The 26,870-nt window shown below is 37.1% G+C and overlaps 5 protein-coding genes and 1 pseudogene across 8 annotated transcripts; all 6 read right to left on the bottom strand.

The window, feature by feature from the left end:
* LOC129888562 (subtilisin-like protease) lies at positions 1-1,953 on the bottom strand. The gene has a single exon (XM_055963521.1). The coding sequence runs from the start codon at positions 1,936-1,938 to the stop codon at positions 1-3; it is 1,938 nt and encodes a 645-aa protein (XP_055819496.1). The 5' UTR covers positions 1,939-1,953.
* Positions 1,954-2,759: 806 nt separating this feature from the next.
* LOC129889950 (uncharacterized) lies at positions 2,760-7,650 on the bottom strand. Of its 4 annotated transcripts, none has more exons than XM_055965430.1 (8): positions 7,318-7,650; positions 7,130-7,221; positions 5,419-5,626; positions 5,165-5,320; positions 4,845-4,994; positions 3,529-4,731; positions 3,247-3,416; positions 2,760-3,136 (listed from the first exon to the last, which is right to left on the bottom strand). In XM_055965430.1, the coding sequence occupies exons 1-8, from the start codon at positions 7,393-7,395 to the stop codon at positions 2,983-2,985; spliced, it is 2,211 nt and encodes a 736-aa protein (XP_055821405.1). In that variant the 5' UTR covers positions 7,396-7,650; the 3' UTR covers positions 2,760-2,982. The 4 variants fall into 4 exon arrangements, with proteins under 4 accessions (XP_055821405.1, XP_055821406.1, XP_055821407.1 ...); XM_055965431.1 differs by having other exon boundaries at positions 5,165-5,296; XM_055965432.1 differs by having other exon boundaries at positions 5,419-5,557; positions 7,318-7,649.
* Positions 7,651-10,065: 2,415 nt separating this feature from the next.
* LOC129890782 (subtilisin-like protease) lies at positions 10,066-13,232 on the bottom strand (annotated as a pseudogene).
* A 1,421-nt stretch (positions 13,233-14,653) lies between these two features.
* LOC129890781 (subtilisin-like protease) lies at positions 14,654-16,987 on the bottom strand. The gene has a single exon (XM_055966263.1). It carries the CDS (start codon positions 16,961-16,963, stop codon positions 14,654-14,656), a length of 2,310 nt encoding a protein of 769 aa, XP_055822238.1. The 5' UTR covers positions 16,964-16,987.
* A 1,318-nt stretch (positions 16,988-18,305) lies between these two features.
* Positions 18,306-20,690, bottom strand: LOC129888561 (subtilisin-like protease). The gene has a single exon (XM_055963520.1). It carries the CDS (start codon positions 20,673-20,675, stop codon positions 18,567-18,569), a length of 2,109 nt encoding a protein of 702 aa, XP_055819495.1. The 5' UTR covers positions 20,676-20,690; the 3' UTR covers positions 18,306-18,566.
* A 2,388-nt stretch (positions 20,691-23,078) lies between these two features.
* LOC129890780 (subtilisin-like protease) lies at positions 23,079-25,202 on the bottom strand. The gene has a single exon (XM_055966262.1). The coding sequence runs from the start codon at positions 25,185-25,187 to the stop codon at positions 23,079-23,081; it is 2,109 nt and encodes a 702-aa protein (XP_055822237.1). The 5' UTR covers positions 25,188-25,202.
* Positions 25,203-26,870: the final 1,668 nt, after the last annotated feature.

Here is a 26,870-nt window from a genome sequence, read left to right as displayed (position 1 = left end):
TTATTCCAATTTAATAGATATTGGACTTCTCACAACATACTTGTTAGAGATCCATGATATAGCTCCCTGAACAAAGCGGTCGGTGATTACACCTGTTTGGGTAAATGATACTGAATATGTTGCCTGTTGATTCACTTGGGTGAAGACAAGGGTGGCAGGCTCGACAACTACATCGACTCCTTGAATTTGAGTGATGTTAACGGCGTAAGTTGAACTTGCATCACCAACGTTTGTAACTGTTCTTGTATAATTCTGAGTCTCGGGTCCAAGTATAATGGAGAAAGAAGGATAGTTCAGTTCTGCCTCAGATATACTTGTTTGTAGTGCGCACTTGATAGTTTGTTGCACAAGGAGTTCAATATCTTTATCCTTGTAGCCTAGACCACATAGATATTGGATGTAGTTCTCAACTTTGATGTCATAAATAAGTCCGGGATCACTTGCTTTTGATGGATTTACATGGCCGGCACCAGTGGCAAAAATATCAGCCGGTAGATCCCTCTGATCGAGGATTGGCTGACCTTCGAGGTTGAATTGATCAGCTGTAGTCATTATCGCGGATTTAATAGCAGCTGGCGACCAATCAGGGTGTGCACTTTTAAGTAGAGCTACAATGCCACTAAGGTGAGGACATGACATTGAGGTTCCCGAGATGATGTTAAATGTCAAATCAGTACCAGTTTTGTTCTCCACCGAGACGGGCCATGCAGCAAGGATGTTCACTCCAGGACCGATAATGTCCGGTTTAACTATCCCTGGACTTGCCAAGTTAGGACCCCTGGAGGAAAAAGATGATACAGATGGTGCACTCTTAAAGCCAATGCCTGTGCCTTTGAAAAGGATTCCAGCCGAGGGTGTGGAGGTTGAGTTTATGTATGCTTTAATCATTTCTCCAGCGGTGTAACCTACATGTGTCGCAGGAAGAACATGAGGATCAGAGAATGTGCCATCTCCATCAATCTCTAGATTGACAAGAATAAAGGCAGCACCACCGGCATCCTTTACTGTCTGACTTTTTTCAAGTCTTGCTACACCGCCACCTCTGTCACACACGACAATCTTGCCTTTGACATCGGTGTTATTAAGGGATCCTGAAGAACAGAGTGCAGCCTCTTGATCGAACAGGCCAGGGTATATCAAGGGCAATAACGTATGAGGAAAATTTGAGGGCTGAAAAGCCGATTCACCTTCATATTCTTGTTCGTTTCCTAGCACAGCTGTTGCCACTATCTTCCTATCATGGGTGCTAGCACCAACAGTGAGAATCCAAGGGGCCTCATTAGATAATGTAGAATTTAACGGACCTTCATTACCAGCAGAAGCACTCACGAAGATACCCTTTTGGATTGCAGCAAAAGCCCCAGTGGCAATACTATCTTCATAAAAAGGATCGGAAAATCCACCGATGGAGAGAGACAGCACGTCAACACCGTCATCTATTGCAGCATCTAATGCAGCCAATATATCAACATCTGAACAACCGTCTGTACACACCTTGTACATGGCAATGTGAGCAAGAGGGGCCATACCGGCTGCTGTGCCATTGGCATTACCAAACAAACTTGCATCATTGACAAAGTTACCAGCTGCCGTACTTGACGTATGCGTGCCATGACCTTCCTCATCAAATGGTGGATCACTTGAACCACTCACCAAATTCCTCGCGCCAATGATCTTCTTGTTACATGTCACGTTTCCTGTGAACTCACATTTCCCTTTCCATTTTGCCGGTGGAGGTGGCATGTTCTCATCACTAAAAGATGGATGGCTCGGAGTAATCCCAGTGTCCAGAACCCCAATAATCACACCCTTACCATAATTTGATTCTTGCCAGAACCCCATATTTTGGTACAACCCCAAAAAGTTTGGAGTATGCGTTGTATGCAAAGCTAAAATCTTCTCAACCCTCGCGGACACAAAACCATCTTTTTTTCCCATTTCTTTTATCTCCTCAGCTGACAATTTGGCCGCAAAGCCAATAGCCACATGGTGATAGGAGTGAATAATGCGGGATGACTCCTCTGTACCAGCCAACTCTTCCGGTAAAAAGGAGTTATAGTAGCTTTCTAGATCAACCGAGTTGGCAAAAATTCGAGCGTCGGGCTTATTTACATGGACAAGGTAAGTATGCAATCCAGTTGAACGTTGCGCAATTGTCAAATGGAAACTCAACAAGAAAGCAACAGAGAAGATAAAAATGCAAGTCATTGTTGATCTTTGGTTATGGATGATCTAAAATTTAATTTAGGAACATGTTATATATACTATGAACAGAGGAAAATAGAATGTGATAAACTAATGTAGGAAAACAAAAACATAGGTAATTTCTAAGAGAGCCGGCTTAGGAACAAAGTTGTATTTTATGATTTAAGGGAGAAACATCATTAAGAAGATATGAAATAAATTACAACAATATTGGATTGTTTAGGAAACTATGATTGATATTGCCGCTAAAGGCGATAATTCTAGTGTTTATGTTAGAAATATAATATTGGAAAAGAATATTGGATATTTCTCAACATCAATTAATCCCGCAAGATTTTCTAATTGTTGTATTCATAGTAAGTCATGCATAGATTATGAATTAATTATTTCATTGGTTGATTATTATTATTATCAACTCAACTTAGTGTTACACCAACAACATATTCAGTGTAATCCCACGAGAAGATCTGAGCAGAGTAGAGTGTACACAAAACCTTACTCTACCTTGAAAAGGGCGTAAGAAAGAATAAATAAATAAATAGTAGTGTGAAATAAGTAATTAACGAATGAGTACTCATTAATTGAAGCCGTAAATTCCTTCAAAAGTACATGTAACTAATGGAAGTAGGTATTTGTTTTACTTTTTTCTAATCTATTTTTTTTCATTAAAGTATGAACTAAACCTCATGTTTATTCTACAGTAAAATACAATGACATGGGCTTAACTAACATATGAAAAACCAGCCTTGCTTCTTACAAGTCTCTCAGATGCAGAATCTAATTCTTGAACTTGAGTTTTTCAGAAGGATATATACTATCCACTCGACGCCCATTTTTTCCATGCCCATACGTGAAATTTCTGCCATGAAACTTCTTACTTTGAGTTCGTCTACTGTCAGCTTCACTGCTTTCCTGTTTGTTTCTCCTACGACTGTTATATGTAAATGGCACAAGAATTATGGTGTGATCAAATAGAGAAGATCAAGCAATAAATTGTTTATCAAAAGAAACGAAAGTTTAAAGAGTGCGCGAAATACAAACCTGAAATGCAGCAACAGATACAATACACCAACAAGTGCAGTGCCTCTAGCAACTGTTTTCAGCAATGGCCTCTGTCGACGTTTGCCTTTTAATTCACCAGCATCTGTTTCTTGACTTCCCTCTGAAGCATTTTGTTCCAACATATGTGAAACTTTATGTTTCCTGTCAACCTATTTAACAAAAAGAAATGAAAAAAATGCCAATGTGATTGAAAGGTGAATTCTTGAAATTCTAATGAAAAATGAGTCAAGTTCAAGAAGATTTACAATGAAGAATACTTACATCATCTCCTGAATGTGTTGGTTTACATACTTCACCTGCATCACCTGAACCGCAGACAGAGCAGGAACAGGGGTGCCCTTTTCTAAAATGTTCACAACAATTTGCAGAAATAACAGAATTCCGATCCATGATAACACCATTCAAAGTCACGGATGGTTCACATGTACTACTGACTACTACCTCAGAAACAAATTTCAGATACTGTGAATCAACATCACATCCTTCATTTCTGTCAACTAAAGACACATTCTTAAGATTATTACTACGTGCTGCAGTATCAAGACAAACCATATCTTTACTTCTTGCAGCCTCGATATCTTCATCTGGAACGAAGTAATTTGAGTTATTTCTGTGCAATGAAACAAATTTATCTGTAAGAGGCTGTGCGGAAGCAGATAGCAATTCATCTGAACCGGGATATGTGAGCTCACTGAGACTGGCAGAAATTTTAGGCTTTACTACAGAAGGTTCCTTATTATCATGAAAAACGAGTTCATTAGTTGCACCATTCCATGTTTTATGACTTTCAGATAAAACCTTATGCTGCCGATCAGCCTCATTTTCCAGCACGGAACCAGACGTTTCTTCTGTTAAACATTCATCCGCATCAAATTGGTCATCAAAATCCAAAGCATGCACCCGACCTAGTACAGAGCTCATGCTAGTGGTTGATGAAACTTCTGCGTCTTCATTATCAGAATATTTATGCTGATGTCCATTCTGGAAAGTCCCTTTACCGGAATTTGGTCTATGAGAATCAATTGCCATAAATAAGTTCAAAATATTATCTTCACCTTCCCGCAAAACAGGCGTACTACCATCAGTTCCACCAATAATTGAATCTGAGAATGATAAGTAGTTGGAAATACAACTACCTTCCATTTCGTTATCATACATAGAATCTCCAACAATTGACTCATCATTTTCCGCATTAAGGTCACTATAATCAAAGTGTATCCTATCATTGGGACTAATATATTTCCCTCCATTTCCCAGAGAAGTTCTGTTTTGCTCTCTTCCATTCTTCCTAACAGCTGAATATTTGCCAAAAGAATTGTCTGCATCTGAATTTGTGGCATTATCATCTTCAAGCTGATTCATAGATGAGCAACAAGACTCTTCTCCCACAAACTTGCTCTCAGCCTCGTCAGACTCTTCAGATAAAGAATCATAGTTTGCTTCAGATTCTGTGATCTTATTTCTCTGTAGCATACATAAGGATACATTAGCATCTCTAACTTAAGACTGTAAACATTTTTATTATAAGGAGAAAGAAAATAGTGTAATATTTCCAACTAATGGTACATATAACATACCCCCGTAAGTTTTGATCTTGTTTCTTTATATGAGTAATAACCAGAAGAACTTGAAAGGCTGCACTGTGATGTCTCCAAGCTTCTTCGAATGCCACCCACCATATTTTTTGGCATGACTACCGTAGAGGTCACCAAGTCGAAGTCAGGAACCTAAGGCGTACAAAGAGGTTTATAGCAGAAGTAAAGGAAGTACAAGAGTCCTCCAGCAACCCAGAGAACATAATAACCAGCCAAAGAAGCAGAAATTCTTCAGAAGTACGTGAACAGTGTTACTTGATTAAAAAAAAGGAGGTGAAAAATTTCTGCAAGAAGATTTTTACCTTCAATTGTTTGGAGCGGGCCTTATTTGAGAGTGCCCTTAAGCAAATGCAAACTTTCCGAATGTTCTTTTTCTCAACGACATCTGATGGGGAGAACAGATCAATACCATTTAATCCCAGTATTTTGCAGATCTGCCAAAACCAGGGATTACAAGGCTATCCCTTTTTGTTGGTCTCATTAAGGTTTTCTCCCCCTCATAAATAGCAGTATTGTTATTTTGCCATTGAAATAGAGCCAAATCAGAAGAACTTACCTTCAAAAATGAGTCAACATTAGAGTATGGCATATATCTTCCACTGCATCTCCGCGAACCAAGTGGTTCATATTTCATATGTCTTAGCTCTCCGCACTTTGCCAATAGCATATTCCATAATTCTTTGGCAACTTCAAACCTACACAGGTTATCTCTTCTAGACGTTAGAATACAAGGCCATATCCCTCTGGTAAACAACTGCAACATTCTTCAGAGAATAAAGTGATCTTACACTCCAGATTAGAAAAGATCAGAACATACATCCAACGAAGGTGCAAATAATGGACAAATAAGAGAAAGTAGTTTGAAATGGTTTGGTCATCTCCTACCTAAGTCTTCTAACGTACCAATCCATATATGTATGTGACATGATTGTCATTGAAGGTGCTAAAAGCGGCAAGTGGACCAAATAATTTATTGACAGAAGTTGTTCCAAAAGACATACGAGCTCTTTTAGTTTAAGCAGACTTGAACAATATTAAAACAATTTAAGTAAAATATCTATATATGGCAATAACAATAAGCCGGAATCAAGATTCAATCATTGTTGGTGCACTTAAAATTGGAGCTGGAGTTGTTGATAGTTATTTTAGTTTTAATTGGGATTTCTATGTTAGTGTAAGGATAAATGTGGGATTGAGAGAATTCCTAATTTAAGTACCTGTAGTTTGTCTTCAAGTTTTAGTGAAACAGGTCTAAAAATAGAGCGGAGATTAGATAAAGGATTCAATCCAACTACTTTGAGAGTGATTCCTGAATCTTTGCTGCATCACTGCAGCTTCGAGGGATCCTAAGTTTCCATACACTAAGAACCATTGATTCTTAGGTGAAGTAATACAACGGCTGGTTTGAAACAAGGGGCAAGGACTGGTACAGGTGTAAGGGTTGACTAAGCATGCATGGATTAACATTTCTCTACACCACATAGAATCTCAAATTTCCAGGAGCATACAACATGATGGAAGCGGAGCCCTCCCCATTGGGTAAAATGAAGAAACAAATGCTAATATTCCCTTTGCCGTGGAAGCGGAGCCCTCCCCATTGGGTAAAATGAAGAAACAAATGCTAATATTCCCTTTGCCGTTTTCCTAATATTAGCAGTTGAAGGTTTAAGAAGCAAGCAGATGCTTTAAAGCAACAAAGAGAATTTTAGGAATTTATTCCGGGTCATTTGTGTTTTTGAGGTAAGAAAAAATAACCATTAGTATAGATAGTAGGATAGGCTTGACAGAACATCAAGAATATCACACACTTCCAAGTGTACATACATGATATTAACACCAAATATAAGAATCAACAGATTGGTTTTTATTTATATATTGGTAGCTTAAAAAAGCTCGAAAAAAGTTCCAGTTTTGACTCCAAAACAAGAAAATGGAACAAAGTAGGCACAAAAGGAATACAAAGTCTCCATAATCAACGTGTTCGTTAGTTTAATCCACTAATCCTTATCAACACAGCATTGACGAGCCAAATTAGCAAACATCAAGCCAAAAAGCAAAAAAAGAAAAGAAAATGTAACAGTGTCAATGTGCGAGAACTAGAACAATTAGTCAAAGCATTACTAGCAATGGGGTAAACTGAAATCATCATTCTTTTACAATACAATACCAAAATAGCTGGAAAACCTCTATTTAGAAAGTTAAAAAAAAAAAATGAATATTAAGAAAAAAACCAAGAAAAGATAATGGGAAAAGGGGGAAAAACTTACAGAAGATCCCCATCAGCAAGCAAATCAGAAATATTTAAGTGTTCATCCAATCTCATTTTCAGAACTTCCCCAAGCCATATTCTTGTTTGAGTCTGTAAAAACAATAAAATTAACCACGAATTTCAAAAAGAAACAAAAGGGGGCAAAAATTTCCCAAAAAGGAAAAAAAAAGGGGAAGTGAGATTAACCTGCAAGAAGACATCATCAAGTTCTCGGAAGCTAGATTCAGCTGAAGATTTTGAAGAATCACCACTGTAGCCGCCCATTTTTGTTTTTGAATCAGTCAAAAAAAAAGTGAATAATTCAGTTCCGAAAGCATAATTTAAAATGAAAGCTTATGTATTTCACATTAATGGTGAAATTTAATGTGAGGATGGCGTAGCAGGCGTGCAATTAAATTTTAGGGCAGATAAATAGTGAGAGATCCTGTGGACTGTGTTTTACTTTTCTAGATTAGAGGAAAACAAAAAGAAAATTCAGTCACTTCTTTTGTTTTTCTCCCTTTTCCTAATTTCCTGGTATGTTTGAAAGTATGACAAAATTTAAAATAACATTTGTCTAGCTTTATGGGACCACAATTTTATTTTATTTTTTAGATAGGTGCCATGTGTAATGAGAAAATTTCGATGTAATTCAGTGAGAACAAGTGATAGGATTGTATTTAAACATAATATACGATCATGTTTTGGTTGTTCAATCATGTCATGAGCAATTAAAAAAAAATTAGTTTTGACCGCGTTTGAAATCATTTTTTTCGGGTTCATTATGGTATAACAAGCTATATAAGTTTAGTTATTTTTATGATTTTTCACTCGATGTTCGGAGTTCATAGAATTCGATTAAATTCGAATCATGCACTGTAAGATTCATTTGGAGGTGACATATCCAACAACAACAAAAATTTATACTCAGTGTGACGTCTGATTAAGGGTAAAATAATTGAGTTAAAAGAAAAAGAATTTTTTAAAGTAGAGGAAAATTCAAAAAAAATTCCATACATTCATAGACTTCGGCCGCCACTCCTTTATTTAAGGGGCAAAATATGCCAATTTAATCATCATCTTTTTAAAGCTCAATTTATTTAATTTATTTAAATTATTTAAAATGATCATCCGTTCCTATATTTTCCAAAAAAAAAATTATCGTGTTGTGTAGGGGTAGAAAATAATTGGATTGGATATAGATTGAGCTAATATGGATTGGATTATAATCCACTCATATAAAATATGGGTAAATATGAATTTAGTCAAATATAATTTGGGTAAAAATCATCTAACCAACTTTAATCTCCTAAAGCAAAAAAAAAAAATTAAATCAAAGTAAAATTGCCATTGCTCTAACCCCTACAACTCTCAATCCACCCCTAAATTATTATTTTTAAAATAATTAATTTTTCATACAACAACAAAATATAATTTTTCTTCTATTCCCATAACCCCCACCCCCACCTCTCACCCATCCACCCACGACCGGTAGGTCCTGGGTTCGAGTCACATTGGAGGAGAAGTGTGGAAACACTATAAATTCTCCCAAATGGGGGGTAAAAAAAAATAATAATATTTTTTAAAATAAAAAATAAAAAATTTGCCCACCCCAACCCCCTCCCGCCCACCCCCCATTCGAGGCCCCCTACCACCCCTACCACAATTTTTTTAAATTAAAATAATTTCAATAAAAATAATAAATTTTTTGACCCTCTCTTCACCCTACCCCTACCCCACCTAAAAAAAATTAAAAAAATATTATTTTTTTTGAATTTTAAAAAAATTATTTTTTAAAAAAAAATAAATTCCCTCCCCCCCCAATCACCCGGACCCCCTACCCCCACCCCACCCCAATTTTTTAAAAAAAAGATTCAAAAATTTAACAAAAAAAAATAAAATTGGCCCCCTCCCACGCACCCCCACATGGACTCCCTACCCAACTCCCCCCACCCCCTCCCCAAATTTATTTAAAATTTTTCTTAAAAATTTCAAAAATAATAAAAATATATGCTCCCGCCCCCCACCCACCCATCCACCCTACCCCCACCCACCCCAAATTTTCTTTAGATTTATTTTAGTGCAATTAGAAATTTTTTATTATAAGTGGGTGATCTAAGGGTCTATATGGATACCCACATTATACCCACTTTGTCAATATTTGTACGATCTTTTGAAATAAGTCAATCTATATTTACTCATTTAAAAAATATGAATGATCCATTTAAATAAATATGGGCTAAATGGATTCATTTTACTTAAACGGACTGAAATTGTCACCCTTAGTGCTGTGGCGTCTTCTTCTTCCTCCTTCGTCTTCTTCTTTATTCTTCTTCTACTGTTGCTTCATCCTTTTTCTTTATCATCTTCTTCTTCTTTAAAATTCAACATATCAAAAACGTGAATTGTTTTGAGCAAATTATATATCAAAAGACTCAAAATATCAAGAAGATTTCATATCTTAAATTTGGGACTGTTTAAAGGAAATTTTGAGTTGGTCGGAATTGAATAGTCAGTGTATACTTCAAGTATAGTTAAACTATATTCAACTTTTTGAGAGTATTATAATGTATAATCAGTGTATAACTCACGTGTATGTAAACTATATTCAACTTTTTAAGTGTATCATAATATATAATCAATGTATAACTCATGTGTATGTAAGCTATATTCAACTCTTTGAGTATATTATAATATATAATCAGTGTATATTTTTTATAACTTTTGACCTTTTTTTTTTTTTTTTTAAATGTAAATAGCACGGCTATTCAGACTGAAATCATCCCTTATTTAACTAGGATTGGACTAAAGTTTCACAACCCATTCTAAATTGATGCTCTCTTGGCTGCTAGTGTCAAAATGGGTTAGCCCAACCCAACCCAACCTCTCTTGGCCCAATTTTAATTAGCATTGGATTGGTTTGATTTGCTTACAATTTTAGAGCAAGATGGCCCCTTATTCCAATTTAACAGAGATTGGGCTTCTAACAACATAATTATTAGAGATCCATGATATAGCTCCTTGAACAAAATGGCCAGTGATACCACCTATTTGGGTAAAGGAAACTGAATAAGTTGCTTGTTGGTTCACCTTGGTGAAAACAAGTGTGGCTGGCTCGACAACTATGTGGACTCCTTGAATTTGAGTGATGTTAACGACGTAAGTTTTACTTGCATCACCAACATTTGTAACTGTTCTTGTGTAATTTTGCGACTGTAGTCAGAGTATAATAGAGAAAGAAAGGATAGTTTAGTTCTGCCTCAGGTATGCTTGATTGTAGTGAGCATTTGATAGTTCGTTTCATTATGAGTCCAATTTGTTTATGTCTGTAGCCAAGACCACATAGATACTGGATGTAGTTATTTGGCTGGATGTCATAAATAAGTCCTGGATCACTTGCTTTTGATGGATTTACATGGCCAGTACCAGTAGCAAAAATATCAGGAGGTAGATCCCTTTGATCAAGGATGGGCTGACCTTCAAGGTTGAATTGATCAGCTGTAGTCATTATCACGGATTTAATAGAAGCTGGTGACCAATCAGGGTGTGCACTTTTAAGAAAAGCCACAATGCAGGGTGTGCACTTTTAAGCAAAGCCACAATGCCACTAAGGTGAGGACATGAGATTGAGGTACCCGATACTATGTTAAATGCCAAATCAGTGCCAATTTTGTTCTCCACTGAAACGTGTGTTGCTGCAAGGATATTCACTCCAGGACCGATAATGTCTGGTTTGAGTATGCCTGGACTTGTCAAGCTAGGACCCCTAGAGGAAAAAGATGATATAGACGGTGCACTCTTAAAGCCTATGTTAGTACCTTTGAAAAGGATTCCTGCCAAAGGTGTGGAGGTTGAGTTTAGGTAGGCTTTAATCATTTCTCTGGCACTATAACCTACATTTGTCGTAGGGAGGATGTCTTTTTTTTTTTTTTTAAATGAAATTTTCCTTATTATATATAAAATAAAAGTACAAGTACAAGGAGGGGGACATGAGAACCTTACCTCCAAACTTAAGATGAATGATAACTTATGAGAGGACTCCTCTCGATACAATGTGACTAAGGAAAACGAAAATGAGGGAGACTGAAGAAGAACAAGTATACGAAACTTCCCATTCGCATGGATCGAGATCGTTCATGTCATCTTTGTCCTTCTTAATCTTTTCATACCGAGTTTGTCCATGAGTCGTGTGATCATCATGCAAAGGTAGTGCATGGTGCTGCTGATTTGGATATGTAGACAGTATACCTCATTGATGAAACTTTAGTCGGCTAACTTTTTCAGGGTCTCTCGACTAACGTTTCCAAGTATCCGTTCGAGCTGCAACTTCTTGGGTTTTGCAGATGCTGGTTCAAGAAATCCAAGATCAGCTGTAACTCCAATACAAGGCTCAAGGTAGCAGGACACCTGTACCAAGAGACACACATCAGTGAACAAAAATAGAAAACTAGTTTCATTTTTGATGGCTGTTGTGTGTGGCTCCAAGTATTGGATGTTGTGTTGCTGGTCTGGATTCTTGTTATTGTTGTTGTAGGGTTCATGGAATCTGCATAAGCTGGATGAAGGTGTTTTTGTTGGTGTTGCAGCTTGTTGGTGTTACCCTGCAGCTTCTTGTACCTAGCTGCAGCTTCAGTTTGGTTAACTTGTTGGTAAAAACAGCTCCTCTTGTTGTTGTTCTTGGCATCTGCACAGAGAAACAACCAGAGGCCATTCCACCTAGCTAACATTGCTTTAGAAAAGGGAAATTGCAAATATGGAGATTTCAGCAGCCTAGAGATAAAAGGAAGGGGAATAATAAACAGCGATAAGTTAAAACAGCTCCTCTTGTTGACAGCGATAAGTCAACATATGCTAATGTGCCATCTCCGTCAATCTCTAGATTGACAAGAATCATGGCAACACCACCTGCATCCCTTACTGTTTTCCCTTTCTCAAGTCTTGTTACACCACCGCCTTTGTCACACACGATAATTTTGCCTTTGGCATCAGTGATATTCAATGATCCTGATGAACATAGTGCAGCCTCCCGATTTAACAATCCAGGGTATACCAAAGGAAATAAGGTATGAGGACAGTCTGTGGGGTGAAAAATTGATTCACCGTCATATTCTTGGCCATTCCCTAGCACAACTGTTGGCACTATCTTCCTATCATGGGTGCTATCACCAACTGCGAGAATCCAAGGGGCCACATTTGATAGTGTAGCGCTGAGTGGACCATCATTACCAGCAGAAGCGCTCATGAAGATACCCTTTTGGATTGCAGCAAAAGCGCCAATGGCCATACCATCATCATAAAAAGGAGCAGTATATCTACCAATGGAGAGAGAAAGCACGTCAACACCATCGTCTATTGCAGCATCAATTGCAGCCAGTGTGTCAACATCAGAACAACAGAGTCTGAACACACCTTGTACATGGAAATGGGAGCAAGAGGGGCCATGCCGGCTGCTGTGCCATTGGGATTGCCTAACACATTTGCACCATCAACAAGGTTTCCAGCAGCTACACTTGATGTAAGCGTGCCATGGCCACCTTCTTCAAATGGTGGATTAGTTGAACCTCTCACAAAATTCCTCGCACCAATGAGCTTCTTGTTACACGTTATGTTCCCTGTGAATTCACATTTCCCTTTCCATTTTGCCGGTGGAGGTGACATGTTTTTATCACTAAAAGATGGATGACCTGGATTAATCCCAGTGTCAAGAAGTCCGATGATCACACCTTTACCATAATTTGACTCTTGCCAGAATCCCATATTTTGATACAACCCCAAGAAGTTTGGAGTATGTGTTGTATGCAAAGCCAAAATCTTCTCAACCCTCGTGCACACAAAACCATCTATCTTTTCCATTTCTTTTACCTCCTCAGCTGACAATATGGCTGCGAAGCCAATTGCCACATGGTGATATGAATGAATAATTCGCGATGGCTCCTCTGAACCAGCAACTGCCACTGGTAAAAAGGATTATAATAGCTTTCCAGATCAGCTGAATTAGCCACAACTTCTCCATCAGGCTTATTTACGTGAACAAGGTAAGTTTTCAAACCGGTCTGAGGTTGAGCAATTGCGAAATGAAAAATCAACCAGAAAGCAATAGAGATGATAAAAATGCAAGTCATGGTTAGTCTTTCTATCATTATATACAGCACCTAGTGAAGGAACAGGTTCTTTATACTATGAGTTGAGCAAAGAAGGATATGATAAACCAAGCTAGGAAAACAAAAACGGAGCTTTCTAATACAACTTGCTTACTGACAAAGTTGTTATTTTATTTTAGGATAAAGGGAGAAACATCATAAGAAGATAGGAAGTAAACCAGAATATTGGATTGTTTAGGAGACTAAAACTGTATTATTTATTTCATTGGCTGATTAAATTATTAGTTCAATCCTAATCATTTGAAAGCTTAGCTAAAATCCAACCAACAAATTCAAATATCAAACTTTAACACTACTGAAAATCCCAAATTAACTCATCATTCATGGGAACTTATAGCTACTTGTCGTTCTCGAAGATTATGATAGCAATTTGGACTCCTGAAAAAGTATGTGGAATAAATCCATTTAATATATATATATATATACTACCTGGTGTTAAGTGAAGCTGATCCGTGGGCGGCCAGACAATAGTGTTAAGTAAACGTCTTTGTCTTTGGGTATACTTGTATTACTTCATGTAATTTGCACCGGATAGATAGTGTCTTAATTGATCAATGACATGTATAAGTCGGGGATCAATTGCTGTTGACGAATTGACATGGCCTGCAAGCCTATGGGCAAATTAGTGGATATATCAATTGTGTTTGGTATGAGAAAATAAATCATTTTCTAGTGTTTGGTTGTCAGTTACCCAATCTTCTATTGCTGTATCAACCTCACGCGAAGAATCACTTTTGAAGCAATTGAATCCAGAAGATTGTTAATGGCATGATGAGAAACAGGGGCAATGTCCTTTTCATTTGCTACTTGAAAAAATTTAGCTATTATTAAGTAGGCACGACATAATGCTGAAGTTGGAGTAATTTCACGTATGATCACTGAATTTCACAAAAATACTGGAAAGTCAACTTTTAGATTCTGAATTGGTGTCCTTTCATTATATCCAATGGAGTTCCAAAGTGCCAACCATAAATCTAGAAGTCAACTTAGCTTTTGCAACATGGCCAACTAAATCTTCAATTTGAATTATTGCCTATATGTTTCTCCTTTTCAGCTTAAAGATATTTTATCCTCCTTACTAATTTGTTAGCCTTATCTTGACTAAGCACAATTCTCCTGATAGAAAATTCTTGAAAATATAAGTTGCTTAACATTTACTGGGGGGAAAATTGGTATATTATTTCATTTTTTTTTGTATTGTTGGGTAATAGAACATGAGTATGATTGTGTTGACAAGAGTGCAAAAAGAAATCATAATAGTATTTGATTTTATTGCAAATTAGATAAAAATTAAGAAGAAGATACATTTATATTGAAAATAGTTTTATTGCAAATGAAAAATCTTGATCAGTGTGTCACTGAGATCAGCTCCATTTGTTTCTTTAGAAAAATCGGACAGCGATTGGGCTACTAACAATATGTTTTTCGGAAATCCATCTGAAAGAACCCTGACTAAAAGTGGTATTTGGTATAGTAGCCAAAGGTGTAAATGTCACTTGATAGCTCAATTTTTGTTTCACCTCTGAAAAAACAAGTGTAGTTGGTTCAACTTTCACATCAATACCCGGCGGTGAACCAATTTCAACTCTGTATGTTGAGTAGGCTTGTCCTACATTCGTCACAGTTCTAGAATATACTTGAGCTGTTGAGTTGACTCTGACTTGGATCGAAAATGATGGATAATTTAGTTGACCTTCTAAGATGCTAGTAATTTCTGAACAATTAGCTTTGCGCTGCAAAAAGATCCCAACTTGTCTGTCCGTGTAATTTAAACCACATAGATAAGATACGTAATCGGATGGTTCTATGTCATACATCAGGCCGGGATCATTTGCTTTGGATGGATTAACGTGGCCTGCACCTGTGGCAAAGACATCAGCTGGAAGGTATGTCTCATCCTCAATTACGTTGGATCCGAGGTTTAAGACATCGGCTGTTGTCATAATTGCTGACTTAATTGCAGCTGGAGACCAATCAGGGTGAGCACTTTTTAGTAGTGCTGCAACGCCACTGAGGTGAGGACAAGACATTGAGGTGCCTGAGATCATGTTGAATGTTGAGTTGGTATTTGTGTTGTTTTCCAAGGAAATATGCCAAGCTGCTAGGATATTAACACCAGGACCAATAATGTCCGGTTTTAGAATTCCAGGACTAGCATAATTTGGACCCCTGGAAGAAAATCCAGCAACCACTGGAGCACGATCATCTCCGATTATTGTTCCCTTGAACACAATTGTCGCAGTGGGGGTTGTTGTTGAGTTTATGTACTCTTGGATTTTTAGACCATCAGCATAGGTAACGTGTGTCACTGGTAGGACATGTGCTTCAGCTAATGTTGTGTTAGCCCAGGATTCTCGATTCATAATAATCATGGCAGCACCACCAGCTGCCTTCACTGCTATTCCTTTATCAACTCGTGTCGTTATACCAACCTCACACAACACAATCTTTCCCATGACATTTGTGTTGTTCAGCGAAGCAGGGGTACAATATTTAGCATTAAAGTTACTTGCATTGGTTCCAGGATAGATAAGAGGCAACAGTGTTGGAGGAAAGTCACTAGGTTGAAAGGCTGATTCTCCGTCAAATTCTTGATTGTTTCCAAGCTCAGCAGTGGCCTGGATTTTCCTATCGATCGTGCTTGCACCAACTGTTAAAATCCAGGGCGCTTCATTAGACGTTGAAAAACTGGACGGTCCTGAATTTCCAGCAGCACAGCTGACAAAGATTCCCTTTTCCATAGCACTAAATGCACCAACAGCAATGTTGTCTTCATAGAAATTGTTAGTTAGTGTACCAAGGGAAAGAGAAAGCACGTCGACTCCATCATCAATAGCCATATCCATTGCAGCCAAAACATCGCTCTCAGAGCAAGTGAGAGCAGAACACACTTTGTACATGGCAACATGGGCAAGAGGTGCAACACCCACGGCTGTGCCATTAGCATTGCCAAAAATGTTAGCACCTGGCACAAAACGTCCAGCAGCGGTGCTAGCAGTATGTGTACCATGTCCACTTTCATCCCATGAGGTACTATTGCCCGAGGACTGGAAATACCTCGCACCAATGAGCTTGTTGTTACACTTTGTGACATTAAATTCACATTTACCCTTCCATTTAGCAGGGGGAGGTGGCATCCCATCATCACTAAACGAAGGGTGGTCCGGGAAAATTCCTGTGTCAATAACTCCAATAATCACACCTTTCCCATAGTTTGACTCATTCCAGAACCCCATATTCTGTTGCAACCCCAAGAAATTGACACTATGTGTGGTGTATAAATCAAGTAGCCTCTCGGGGCGTGCTGAGATAAATCCTTCCATTCTCTCCATTTCCTTTAGGTCATCCGGTGACAACTTGGCTGCAAAACCTGTTAGAACATTGCGATACGAATAAATCAAACGTGGTGCCTCACGAGAACTATCTGAGGTTGTTGCAGGTAAGAAAGAAAGATACCAGCTATCTAAATCTTGATATCTGGTACCTCTATCGCCATCGGGGAACTCACAATGAACAATATAGACTTGTGAATTGCTTTGTTCTTGATCTTCTTTAGGCCTTTGATAAACAGGATGTTCAGTTGCATTAGTGGTGAATAAAAAGAACACACAAATAAGCCCAATTATAGTGATAATTGATCTGAATTGAGCCATGACAACTTTAGAAAAATGAGTTTGGATTATATCTACCATGGAGAGATCAAGTTAGAAAAATGATGTATTTGTCTAAGGATTTTGGAATTTTTATTGAGGGTATATAATATATATAGTCATTGGAAGTATATATTTTTATTTGCTAGTCAGAAGCAATTGTAGATATGTGAAGTAGTCATGCCTGGAGATTCTTGGATTAAATACAAAATGGAAAGTGAAGTGGTCATCAACACGCTTAAACAATTTGATTATATTTTAAATTCTCTTTGATAATGAAATTGACAGAGAAACAGCATATAGACACGAAGAAGTCAATCTACGATATTCTTTTTTTTTTTTTTAATCTAAGTAATGTTCCAATCAATTTGGGTGCACCTTAACTAATACGCCAGACAACTTATTCAATTTGCAGCTTGAGCTGAAAATAAGTACTTAGTATGTTACAAAATGTCATTAGCTTTTGCTCCAAATTTCTAAAATTACACATACATTTAGAGGTGCACATGCCGAATTACAATACTGAAATCTAAATTTTCGGTGTCGGTATTATAATATTTGTTACAGTATTGATATTTGGTATTTACATAAAAATATTAAAATACTGAATACCGTATTAAAATACTTAATTAAATATACAATACATAGATGTGTATATTATTATTATACTGATAATAGTTACCTACAGAGTATTACTTAAACAAGTGTGTTGTTTCCGGCCAACACTAGACTATTTTCATTCATTTTAAGTATGAAGGAGTTCTCATCATTGTTGAAGTCATAATTCTTTATTGTACATAAGTCGAAGTCACACAAATCAACATTACTGACTTACTGTACTGGACAAATCAAAATTATATTTAAAATACGGAACCATATACCAAATTAATTCAGCATGGTGATAATAGAGTTTTAAAAAAATTAAAAATCAAAATTAGTGAACCGAATTTTTCAAAACTGTACCGTATGATGAACACCCCTATTTAATTATCCCTCTTAACCAATGGAGAGATACTGAAAGAGAACTACAATAATGTTATAAACTTGCACCTCCTCCAAATAAGAAAAAATATATAGATTTAAAGAATCCCAATAGGCCTGATGTTAATTACTTCCATAAATATATGCAAACTTCTTTGTTTATAAGTTTTGTGCTTTGTCAATATTGACAAAATCAAGCATTACCACTTAATTTGACATTTTGTTTTTCAATGAGAAAAAAAACAGTGGCGGATGTAGCCTTAGTATTATGGATTCAACCGACCCCATTATTTTTAACATAGAATACAGATACTTATGTGAACAACTATGAAATTTCAACCAGATATTAGAAATTGTCAAAATGAAGGTAGTGAGTTAGATGCTAAGAACAGGAATATGATTGTATTGACAATAACGGAAAAAGACAATATAATATTTGTTTTTATTGCAAAAAGCAACAACATACAGAGTGTAGTCCCACAAGTGTGTGAAGGGTGAGGGTGACAAGGCTGGATGGAACAGAAGAAGAGGATATATTTAAAATGTAAACACATGACTAAGCAGGTGGAATAACAAACCAAAGTTAACATCTTGAAGATGGTTTTATTGCAAATGAAAAACCTTGATCAATATATCACTGAGATCAGCTCCTTCATTTGTTTATTCACAAAAAATCGGAAAACCGAACAGCAATTGGGCTCCTAACAATATGTTTTTCAGAAATCCATCTCAGAGATCCCTGAGTATATGTGGTACTTGGTATAGCAAAAGGTGTAAACGTCACTTGATAACTCAATTTTTGTTTCACCTCTGAAAAAACAAGTGTAGTTGGTTCAACTTTAACATCAAGGCCCCGTGGTGAATCAATATCAACTCGGTATGTTGAGTTGGCTTGTCCTACATTTGTCACAGTTCTTGAATAAACTTGAGCTCCTGAGTTGCTTCTGACTTGAATTGAAAACGATGGATAATTTAGTTGACCTTCTAAGATGCTTGTAATCTCCGAACAATTAACTTTGCGCTGCACAATGACAGTAACTTGTCTGTTTGTGTAATTCAAACCACATAAATAAGGTAAGTAATCGAATGGCTCTATATCATATATCAGACCGGGATCATTTGCTTTTGATGGATTAACGTGGCCTGCACCTGTGGCAAAGACATCAGCTGGAAGGTTCGTTTCATCCTCGATTAAGTTGGATCCGAGGTTTAAGACATCGGCTGTTGTCATAATTGCTGACTTAATTGCAGCTGGAGACCAATCGGGGTGAACACTTTTTAGTAGCGCTGCAACGCCACTGAGGTGAGGACAAGACATTGAGGTGCCTGAGATCATGTTGAATGTCGAGTTGGTATTTGTGTTGTTCTCCAAGGAAATAGGCCAAGCTGCTAAAATGTTTACACCAGGACCAATAATGTCCGGTTTTAGAATTCTAGGACTTGCATAACTTGGACCCCGGGAAGAAAATCCAGCAACCACTGGAGCACGATCATCTCCGATTATTGTTCCCTTGAACACAATTGTCGCAGTGGGGGTTGTTGTTGAGTTTATGTACTCTTGGATTTTTAGACCATCAGCATAGGTAACGTGTGTCACCGGTAGGACATGTGCTTCAGCTAATGTTGTGTTAGCCCAGGATTTTTGATTCATAATAATCATGGCAGCACCACCAGCTGCCTTCACTGCTATTCCTTTATCAACTCCTGTCGTTATACCAACCTCACACAACACAATCTTTCCCATGACATTCGTATTGTTCAGCGAAGTAGGGTGACAATACTGAGCAAGAATGTCACTAGCATTGGTTCCAGGATAGATAAGAGGCAACAGTGTTGGAGGAAAGTCACTAGGTTGAAAGGCTGATTCTCCGTCGAATTCTTGATTGTTTCCAAGCACAGCAGTGGCCTTTATTTTCCTGTCGATAGTGCTTGCACCAACTGTGAGAATCCAGGGCGCTTCATTAGACGTTGAGAAACTATATGGTCCTGAGTTTCCAGCAGCACAGCTGACAAAGATTCCCTTTTCCATAGCACTAAATGCACCAAGTGCAATGTTGTCTTCATAGAATTCATTAAATCGAAAACCAAGGGAAATTGAAAGAACATCGACACCATCTTCAATAGCCATATCCATTGCAGCCAAAACGTCACTCCCAAAACAACCGAGAGCAGAGCATGCTTTATAAACGGCAACATGAGCAAGAGGTGCAACGCCCACAGTTGTGCCATTAGCATTGCCAAAAATGTTAGCACCTGGAACGAAACGTCCGGCAGCCGTGCTAGCAGTATGTGTACCATGTCCATTTTCATCCCATGGATCATTCTCCGTGTTGTGGAAGAAGCTCGCGCCAATGATCTTGTTGTTACACTTTGTGACATTAAATTCACACTTACCCTTCCATTTAGCAGGGGGAGGTGGCATCCCATCATCGCTAAACGAAGGGTGGTCCGGGAAAATTCCCGTGTCAATAATTCCAATGATCACACCTTTCCCATAATTAGAGTCATTCCAGAACCCCATGTTCTGGTTCAACCCCATGAAATTGACACTATGTGTGGTGTATAGATCAAGTAGCCCCTCGGGTCGTGCAGAGACAAACCCTTCCATTTTCTCCATTTCCTTTAAATCCTCTAGTGATAACTTAGCTGCAAAACCCGTTAGAACATTTCGATAGGAATATATCAAACGTGGTGCCTCACGGTCACTATCCGAGGTTGTTGCAGGCAAGAAAGAAAGATACCAGCTTTCTAAATCTTGATATCTGGATGACATTTCCCCATCAGGGAACTCACATTGAACAATATAGATTTGTGAATTGTTCTGTTCAGTTGCATTAGTGGTAAATGGAAAGAACACACAAATCAGCCCAATTATAGTGAGAATTGACCTGTATTGAGCCATGATAACTTTAGTGCTAGTGACAGAGATGTTATTTGGTGAGTGTTTTTGAATTTTGATGGAGGGTATATGTACTTATTGGAAGTATATTTTTTTATTTGCAAGTCAGAAGCTATTATAGAAATGTGAAATAGTCATGCCTGGAGACACACGCTAAAGCGATTTTATTCTATTTAACATCTCTGTGATAATGAACTTGGCATAGCAACATCATATACATGGTCATTAATCTACAATGTACCTTTTAAGTAGCGTTCCAGTCAACTTGGACACACCTTAACTAATACATGAGGTGACTTGTTCTCCTTGCAAGTACATGTTACCAAAGTAGTCGTGATCATAAAGGTTGGAGCAGACGGACCCACACACCTTGTGTCGTAACTGAATTCTTAACCTGAAATCTCCAGATAGTTACTCTTTTGGCTCGATCACTAGGCCATCTCCTTGGAAACCAAAATAAGTCTAGAAGTATACCTAAACATGAGGGCTGAAAACAATTGTAAATGTCAATAAAGTGAATTGACAACCGTGAGGTTTCAGGTTTAAATCTCAGTGGAGGCAAAAGTAAGTGTTTTCTTCTGAGTGGAGACAATAATGTTGCAAGTGTGCACCTCCCTCCAAATAGGCCTAATGTTAATTACTTCTATAATAAAAATATGCTAACTTCTAAGTTTTATAAGTTCTAAGATTTGTCAATATTGACAAAATCAAGCATTACAACTTAATTTGACATTTTGTTTTGAATTAGTTTCATGTTTGTTTTCTTTTCATTTTAAACTAAGTGCATTTCCAAGAAAAAATCAAACATGTCAACACCGGTGGATGCAGTCTTAGTAGCACGGCAAAGTGCAGATGTATATGAGAAAAATAATAAAATTTTAAATAAATATTGGATTACAAATCATAATTTTAAAAGTGTAATTAATTCAATGTTAAGAACTTCAGAAGATTGAATTTCATTAAGCTAAAATTTTGGTTCGCATTTTGGTGACAGCATCAACTATCTAGTGTACATTATTTATATTCTCAAAAAGCCATAACCTCATCTTCAACTGGATAACATGTTTTAAAAAAATTAATTTACTAAAAGTAAACTATAAATGTACTAATTATGAAAAAGAGACATTACACTTGATGACCTCTTCAAGATAGGATATCAAGATGAATATACTTAATTCCATATTATTTTTAAAATTACTATGGCTTATTCATTTTTTTAATAGCTACAAATCTATACCTTACTATCTATACTAATTTATCAACCTTCATGGACTATCTTTATTCAGATACCAAAAGACAGATAATTATTTTTAAAATATTCTCTTGAGTTTTGAAATGTTCAATGTGATTATGAGATATGGATTGCATTTTTCAATATTTTTAGTAGTTTAAATGTTATTTTTACTAAAATTACGGTGTTGTCACCAAATTGAATTAGACAAACTATTCGATTTTTCTCTTTAAACTATTTTTTTTCTTGAAACACACTAAAAAAGAAGAGTAAGTTAAGCTCCATACTAAAGAACATAACCAAAAAGTCATGACTACACACTTCTATATTGCACAAATTATTGATTTGAGGAACAAAGAAGTGTCTAACATGTAAAAATATGTGTTAATGATTTAGTGTAAAAATATTGCTTCTTTTTGTGTTCATAAAAAAAGAAAAAAAATGGTGCTTTTAGGTGGATTATGTGGTGGTGGTGGTGGTGGTGGTGGGGGGGGGGGGGGGAGGTGAGGTTGAGAAGAATTTAGGAAAGAGTTATTCGTACTAAAACTAGGGAAGTCATTCTCCTAAAATTTGAGAAAAAAAGTCCATTTCAAAAAAATAAATATTTAAGCCAACAGAATGAAAGTACTCTGCATGTATACCAAAATTACATTTTCTTACTGATTAACATTAACCATCACATCAAAAATCACAATTTTTCCAAAAGGTGAATCATTTCTAACAAATTTCTCCATGTTTTGAGAGAAGGTTGATTAATATATGAGCAATTCATTAAGACAAAAATACTTGAGTAAATTAACTTGAATTGATTAGATGAATGTAGTCATTTTTAGAGTTAATACGACAATAAGTAGTGTTGGAAGATGAAAGCAATTCCAAAGTATTGAAAATATATCATCCGTTTATCATTAGCTGATTCATTGTGAAATCTTCACATCTTTATTTGTATAATGTATTTATTGAAATGTGTACATAGAACATGGTTTTATGACAAAAGAAAAATCTTGATCAGTGTGGGACTGAGATCAGTTCCTTCATTTCTTTCTTCAAAAATGGAAAAACCGAACAGCGATTGGGCTCCTAACAATCTGTTTTTCAGAAATCCATCTGAGAGATCCCTGATTAAAAGTGGTATTTGGTGTAGTAGCCAAAGGCGTAAATGTCACTTGATAGCTCAATTCTTGTTTCACCACTGAAAAAACAAGTGTAGTTGGTTCAACTTTCACATCAAGACCCGGCGGTGAATCAATTTCAACTTTGTATATTGAGTTGGCTTGTCCAACATTCATCACAGTTCTTGAATATACTTGAGCTGTTGAGTTGACTCTGACTTGGATCGAAAACGATGGATAATTTAGTTGGCCATCTGATATACTAGTAATCTCCGAACAATTAACTTTGCGCTGAAAAAAGAACCCAACTTGTGTGTCTGTGTAATTTAGACCACATAAATAAGGTAAGTAAACGGATAAATCTATGTCATATATCAGGCCTGGATCATTTGCCTTTGATGGATTAACATGGCCTGCACCCGTGGCAAAAACATTGGCTGGAAGGTACGTTTCATCCTCGATTAAGTTGGATCCGAGATTTAAGACATCAGCTGTTGTCATAATTGCTGACTTAATTGCAGCTGGAGACCAATCGGGGTGAACACTTTTTAGCAGCGCTGCAACGCCACTGAGGTGAGGACAAGACATTGAGGTGCCTGAGACCATGTTGAATGTTGAGTTGGTATTTGTGTTGTTTTCCAAGGAAATAGGCCAAGCTGCTAGGATATTAACACCAGGACCAATAATGTCCGGTTTTAGAATTCCAGGACTAGCATAATTTGGACCCCTGGAAGAAAATCCAGCAACCACTGGAGCACGATCATCTCCGATTATTGTTCCCTTGAACACAATTGTCGCAGTGGAGGTTGTTGTTGAGTTTATGTACTCTTGGATTTTTAGACCATCAGCATAGGTAACGTGTGTCACCGGTAGGACATGTGCTTCGGCTAATGATGTGTTAGCCCAGGATTCTCGATTCATAATAATCATGGCAGCACCACCAGCTGCCTTCACTGCTATTCCTTTATCAACTCGTGTCGTTATACCAACCTCACACAACACAATCTTTCCCATGACATTTGTGTTGTTCAGGGAAGCAGGGGTACAATATTTAGCATCAGAATCACTAGCATTGCTTCCAGGATAGGTAAGAGGCAATAGTGTGGGAGGAAAGTCATTAGGTTGCAAAGCTGATTCTCCATCGAATTCTTGATTGTTACCAAGCACAACAGTGGCCTTTATTTTCCTATCGATAGTGCTTGCACCAACTGTGAGAATCCAGGGCGCTTCATTAGACATTGAAAAACTGTACGGTCCTGAATTTCCACCAGAACAGCTGACAAAGATTCCCTTTTTCATAGCACTAAAGGCACCGAGTGCAATGCTGTTTCTATAGAAAGCATTAGATAGACTACCAAGGGAAATTGAAAGAACATCGACACCATCTTCAATAGCCATATCCATTGCAGCCAAAACATCGCTACCTGTACAAAAGTTTCCAGAGCACGCTTTGTAAACGGCAACATGAGCAAGAGGTGCAACGCCCGTGGCAGTGCCGTTAGCATTGCCAAAAATGTTGGCACCTGGCACGAAACGTCCAGCAGCCGTGCTAGCAGTATGTGTACCGTGGCCATCTTCATCCCATGGATCAATCCCCGAGTTCGGGAAGTACCTGGCTCCAATGAGCTTGTTGTTACACTTTGTGACATTAAATTCACACTTACCCTTCCATTTAGCAGGGGGAGGTGGCATCCCATCATCACTAAACGAAGGGTGGTCCGGGAAAATTCCCCCGTCAATAACTCCAATAATCACACCTTTCCCATAATTCGAGTTATTCCAGAACCCCGTGTTCTGGTGCAACCTCATGAAATTGACACTATGTGTGGTGTGTAAATCAAGTATCTCCTCGGGCCGTGCAGAAACAAATCCTTCCCTTTTCTCCATTTCCTTTAGGTCATCCGGCGATAACTTTGCTGCAAAACCCGTTAGGACGTTTCGATAGGAATATATCAAACGTGGTGCCTCACGGTCACTATCCGAGGTTGTTGCAGGCAAGAAAGAGAGATACCAGCTTTTTAAATCTTGATATCTGGATGACATTTCCCCATCTGGGAACTCACAATGAACAATATAGATTTGTGAATTGTTCTGTTCAGTTGCATTAGTGGTAAATGGAAAGAACACACAAATCAGCCCAATTATAGTGAGAATTGACCTGTATTGAGCCATGATAACTTTAGTGCTAGTGAAAAAGATGTTATTTGGTGAGTGTTTTTGAATTTTGATTGAAGGAATATATACTTATTGGAAGTATATTTTTTTATTTGCAAGTCAGAAGCTATTTTAGAAATGTGAAATAGTCATGCCTGGAGATTCTTTTATTAAATGGAAAATAGAATGTGAATTGGTCATCTATACGGTATAACGAGTTTATTCTATTTAATTTCTCTTTGATAATGAACTTGGCATAGCAACATCATATTGATGAAGTCACATGTGGTAAATTTTTATAGATCCTTTTAGAAAAATAAAATTCTAATTTGAGCAAACTTCAATAAAATCATAAATGGATAATTTGAGCTCAAATAAAAAGAAAAGTTAATTAAATCTATTTGATGACTAATCATGTGCTTGAACTTTAACATAAAGTATAGCACATAATTCACCCTGAAATATTGCAAGAAGAATAAAGTAAATAATATTTTATTTTGTCGCTACCCTTCATGGTAATGAAATGAAAATAGTACAGTACTACAATATTGAATTTATTTTCTAGGAAAAAGGCTCAAATATGTTATCAAACTTTGAGAAAAATCTCATCTATGCCATCCGTTAATAGTTTGGCTCATTTATGTTATTTCCGTCTGAGAAAAGGCTCATCCATGCCATTATTTGTTAACTAAAAATATTTTTCATTTTGTAAAACTATTTTGTACACGTGGTCAATTATGATTTGGCCATCTTATTAACTAAATTATTATTTCAAATGAAAAAGGTTCAAATATGCCATTGAACTTTAACAAAATGCTCATTTATGCCATCCGTTAAAAGTTTGGCTCATCTATGCCATTTCAGTTAACAAATAATGACATGAATGAGCCTTTTTCTCAAACGAAAATTGCATAAATGAGCCTTTTCTCAAAGTTTGATGGCATATTTGAGCCTTTTCCCTATTTTCTATGTTGATGTAGTCCCGCTTGTTGATCTCCATAGCTGGAGTTCTTCTAGAAAAGAGAAGTAAGTTTGAGAGAGAGAGAGTGCGTGAGAGAAGAGAAGAGACTCTGAAAATATCTCAAAATACTTCATTGATCTTCTGTAGTATCTCATCAGAGATATTTATACACTTGAACAAAGTAACAACTTACTCCTCATACATGTGAGCTGTCACTATCCTTGCATAACTAACTTTTAACCACCTTCTAACAAACTTAGTTACAACTAACTACCTGTAGTTACATCATCTTGATCTCTTAACTTAACACTCCCCCTCAAGCTGATGGTGTGAATATATCTTTAAGTCCAAGTTTACTTAGCAAGTACTCATGTTGATGCCTTCTTAATCCTTTCATGAGCACATCTGCTAATTGTTCTTCAGTAGGCACATGATTAGTCCTGATAATTCCCTGACTGATTATTTCTCTCACAAAGTGACAATCAATGTCAATGTGTTTAGTTTTTTCATGGAATATGAGATTTACAACTACCTGAGTAGCAGCCTTGGTGTCACACATTAGCTCTATGGGTTGTTGAACTTGAACTCCCAACTCTTTGAATTGCCCTATC

Source organism: Solanum dulcamara, chromosome 5 (genome assembly GCF_947179165.1).
Source record: "Solanum dulcamara chromosome 5, daSolDulc1.2, whole genome shotgun sequence".
In the NCBI taxonomy this organism is placed as follows: Eukaryota; Viridiplantae; Streptophyta; class Magnoliopsida; order Solanales; family Solanaceae; genus Solanum; species Solanum dulcamara.
Note: the sequence above shows the minus strand (reverse complement) of the source record. Positions and strands in the feature narration are given on the sequence as shown.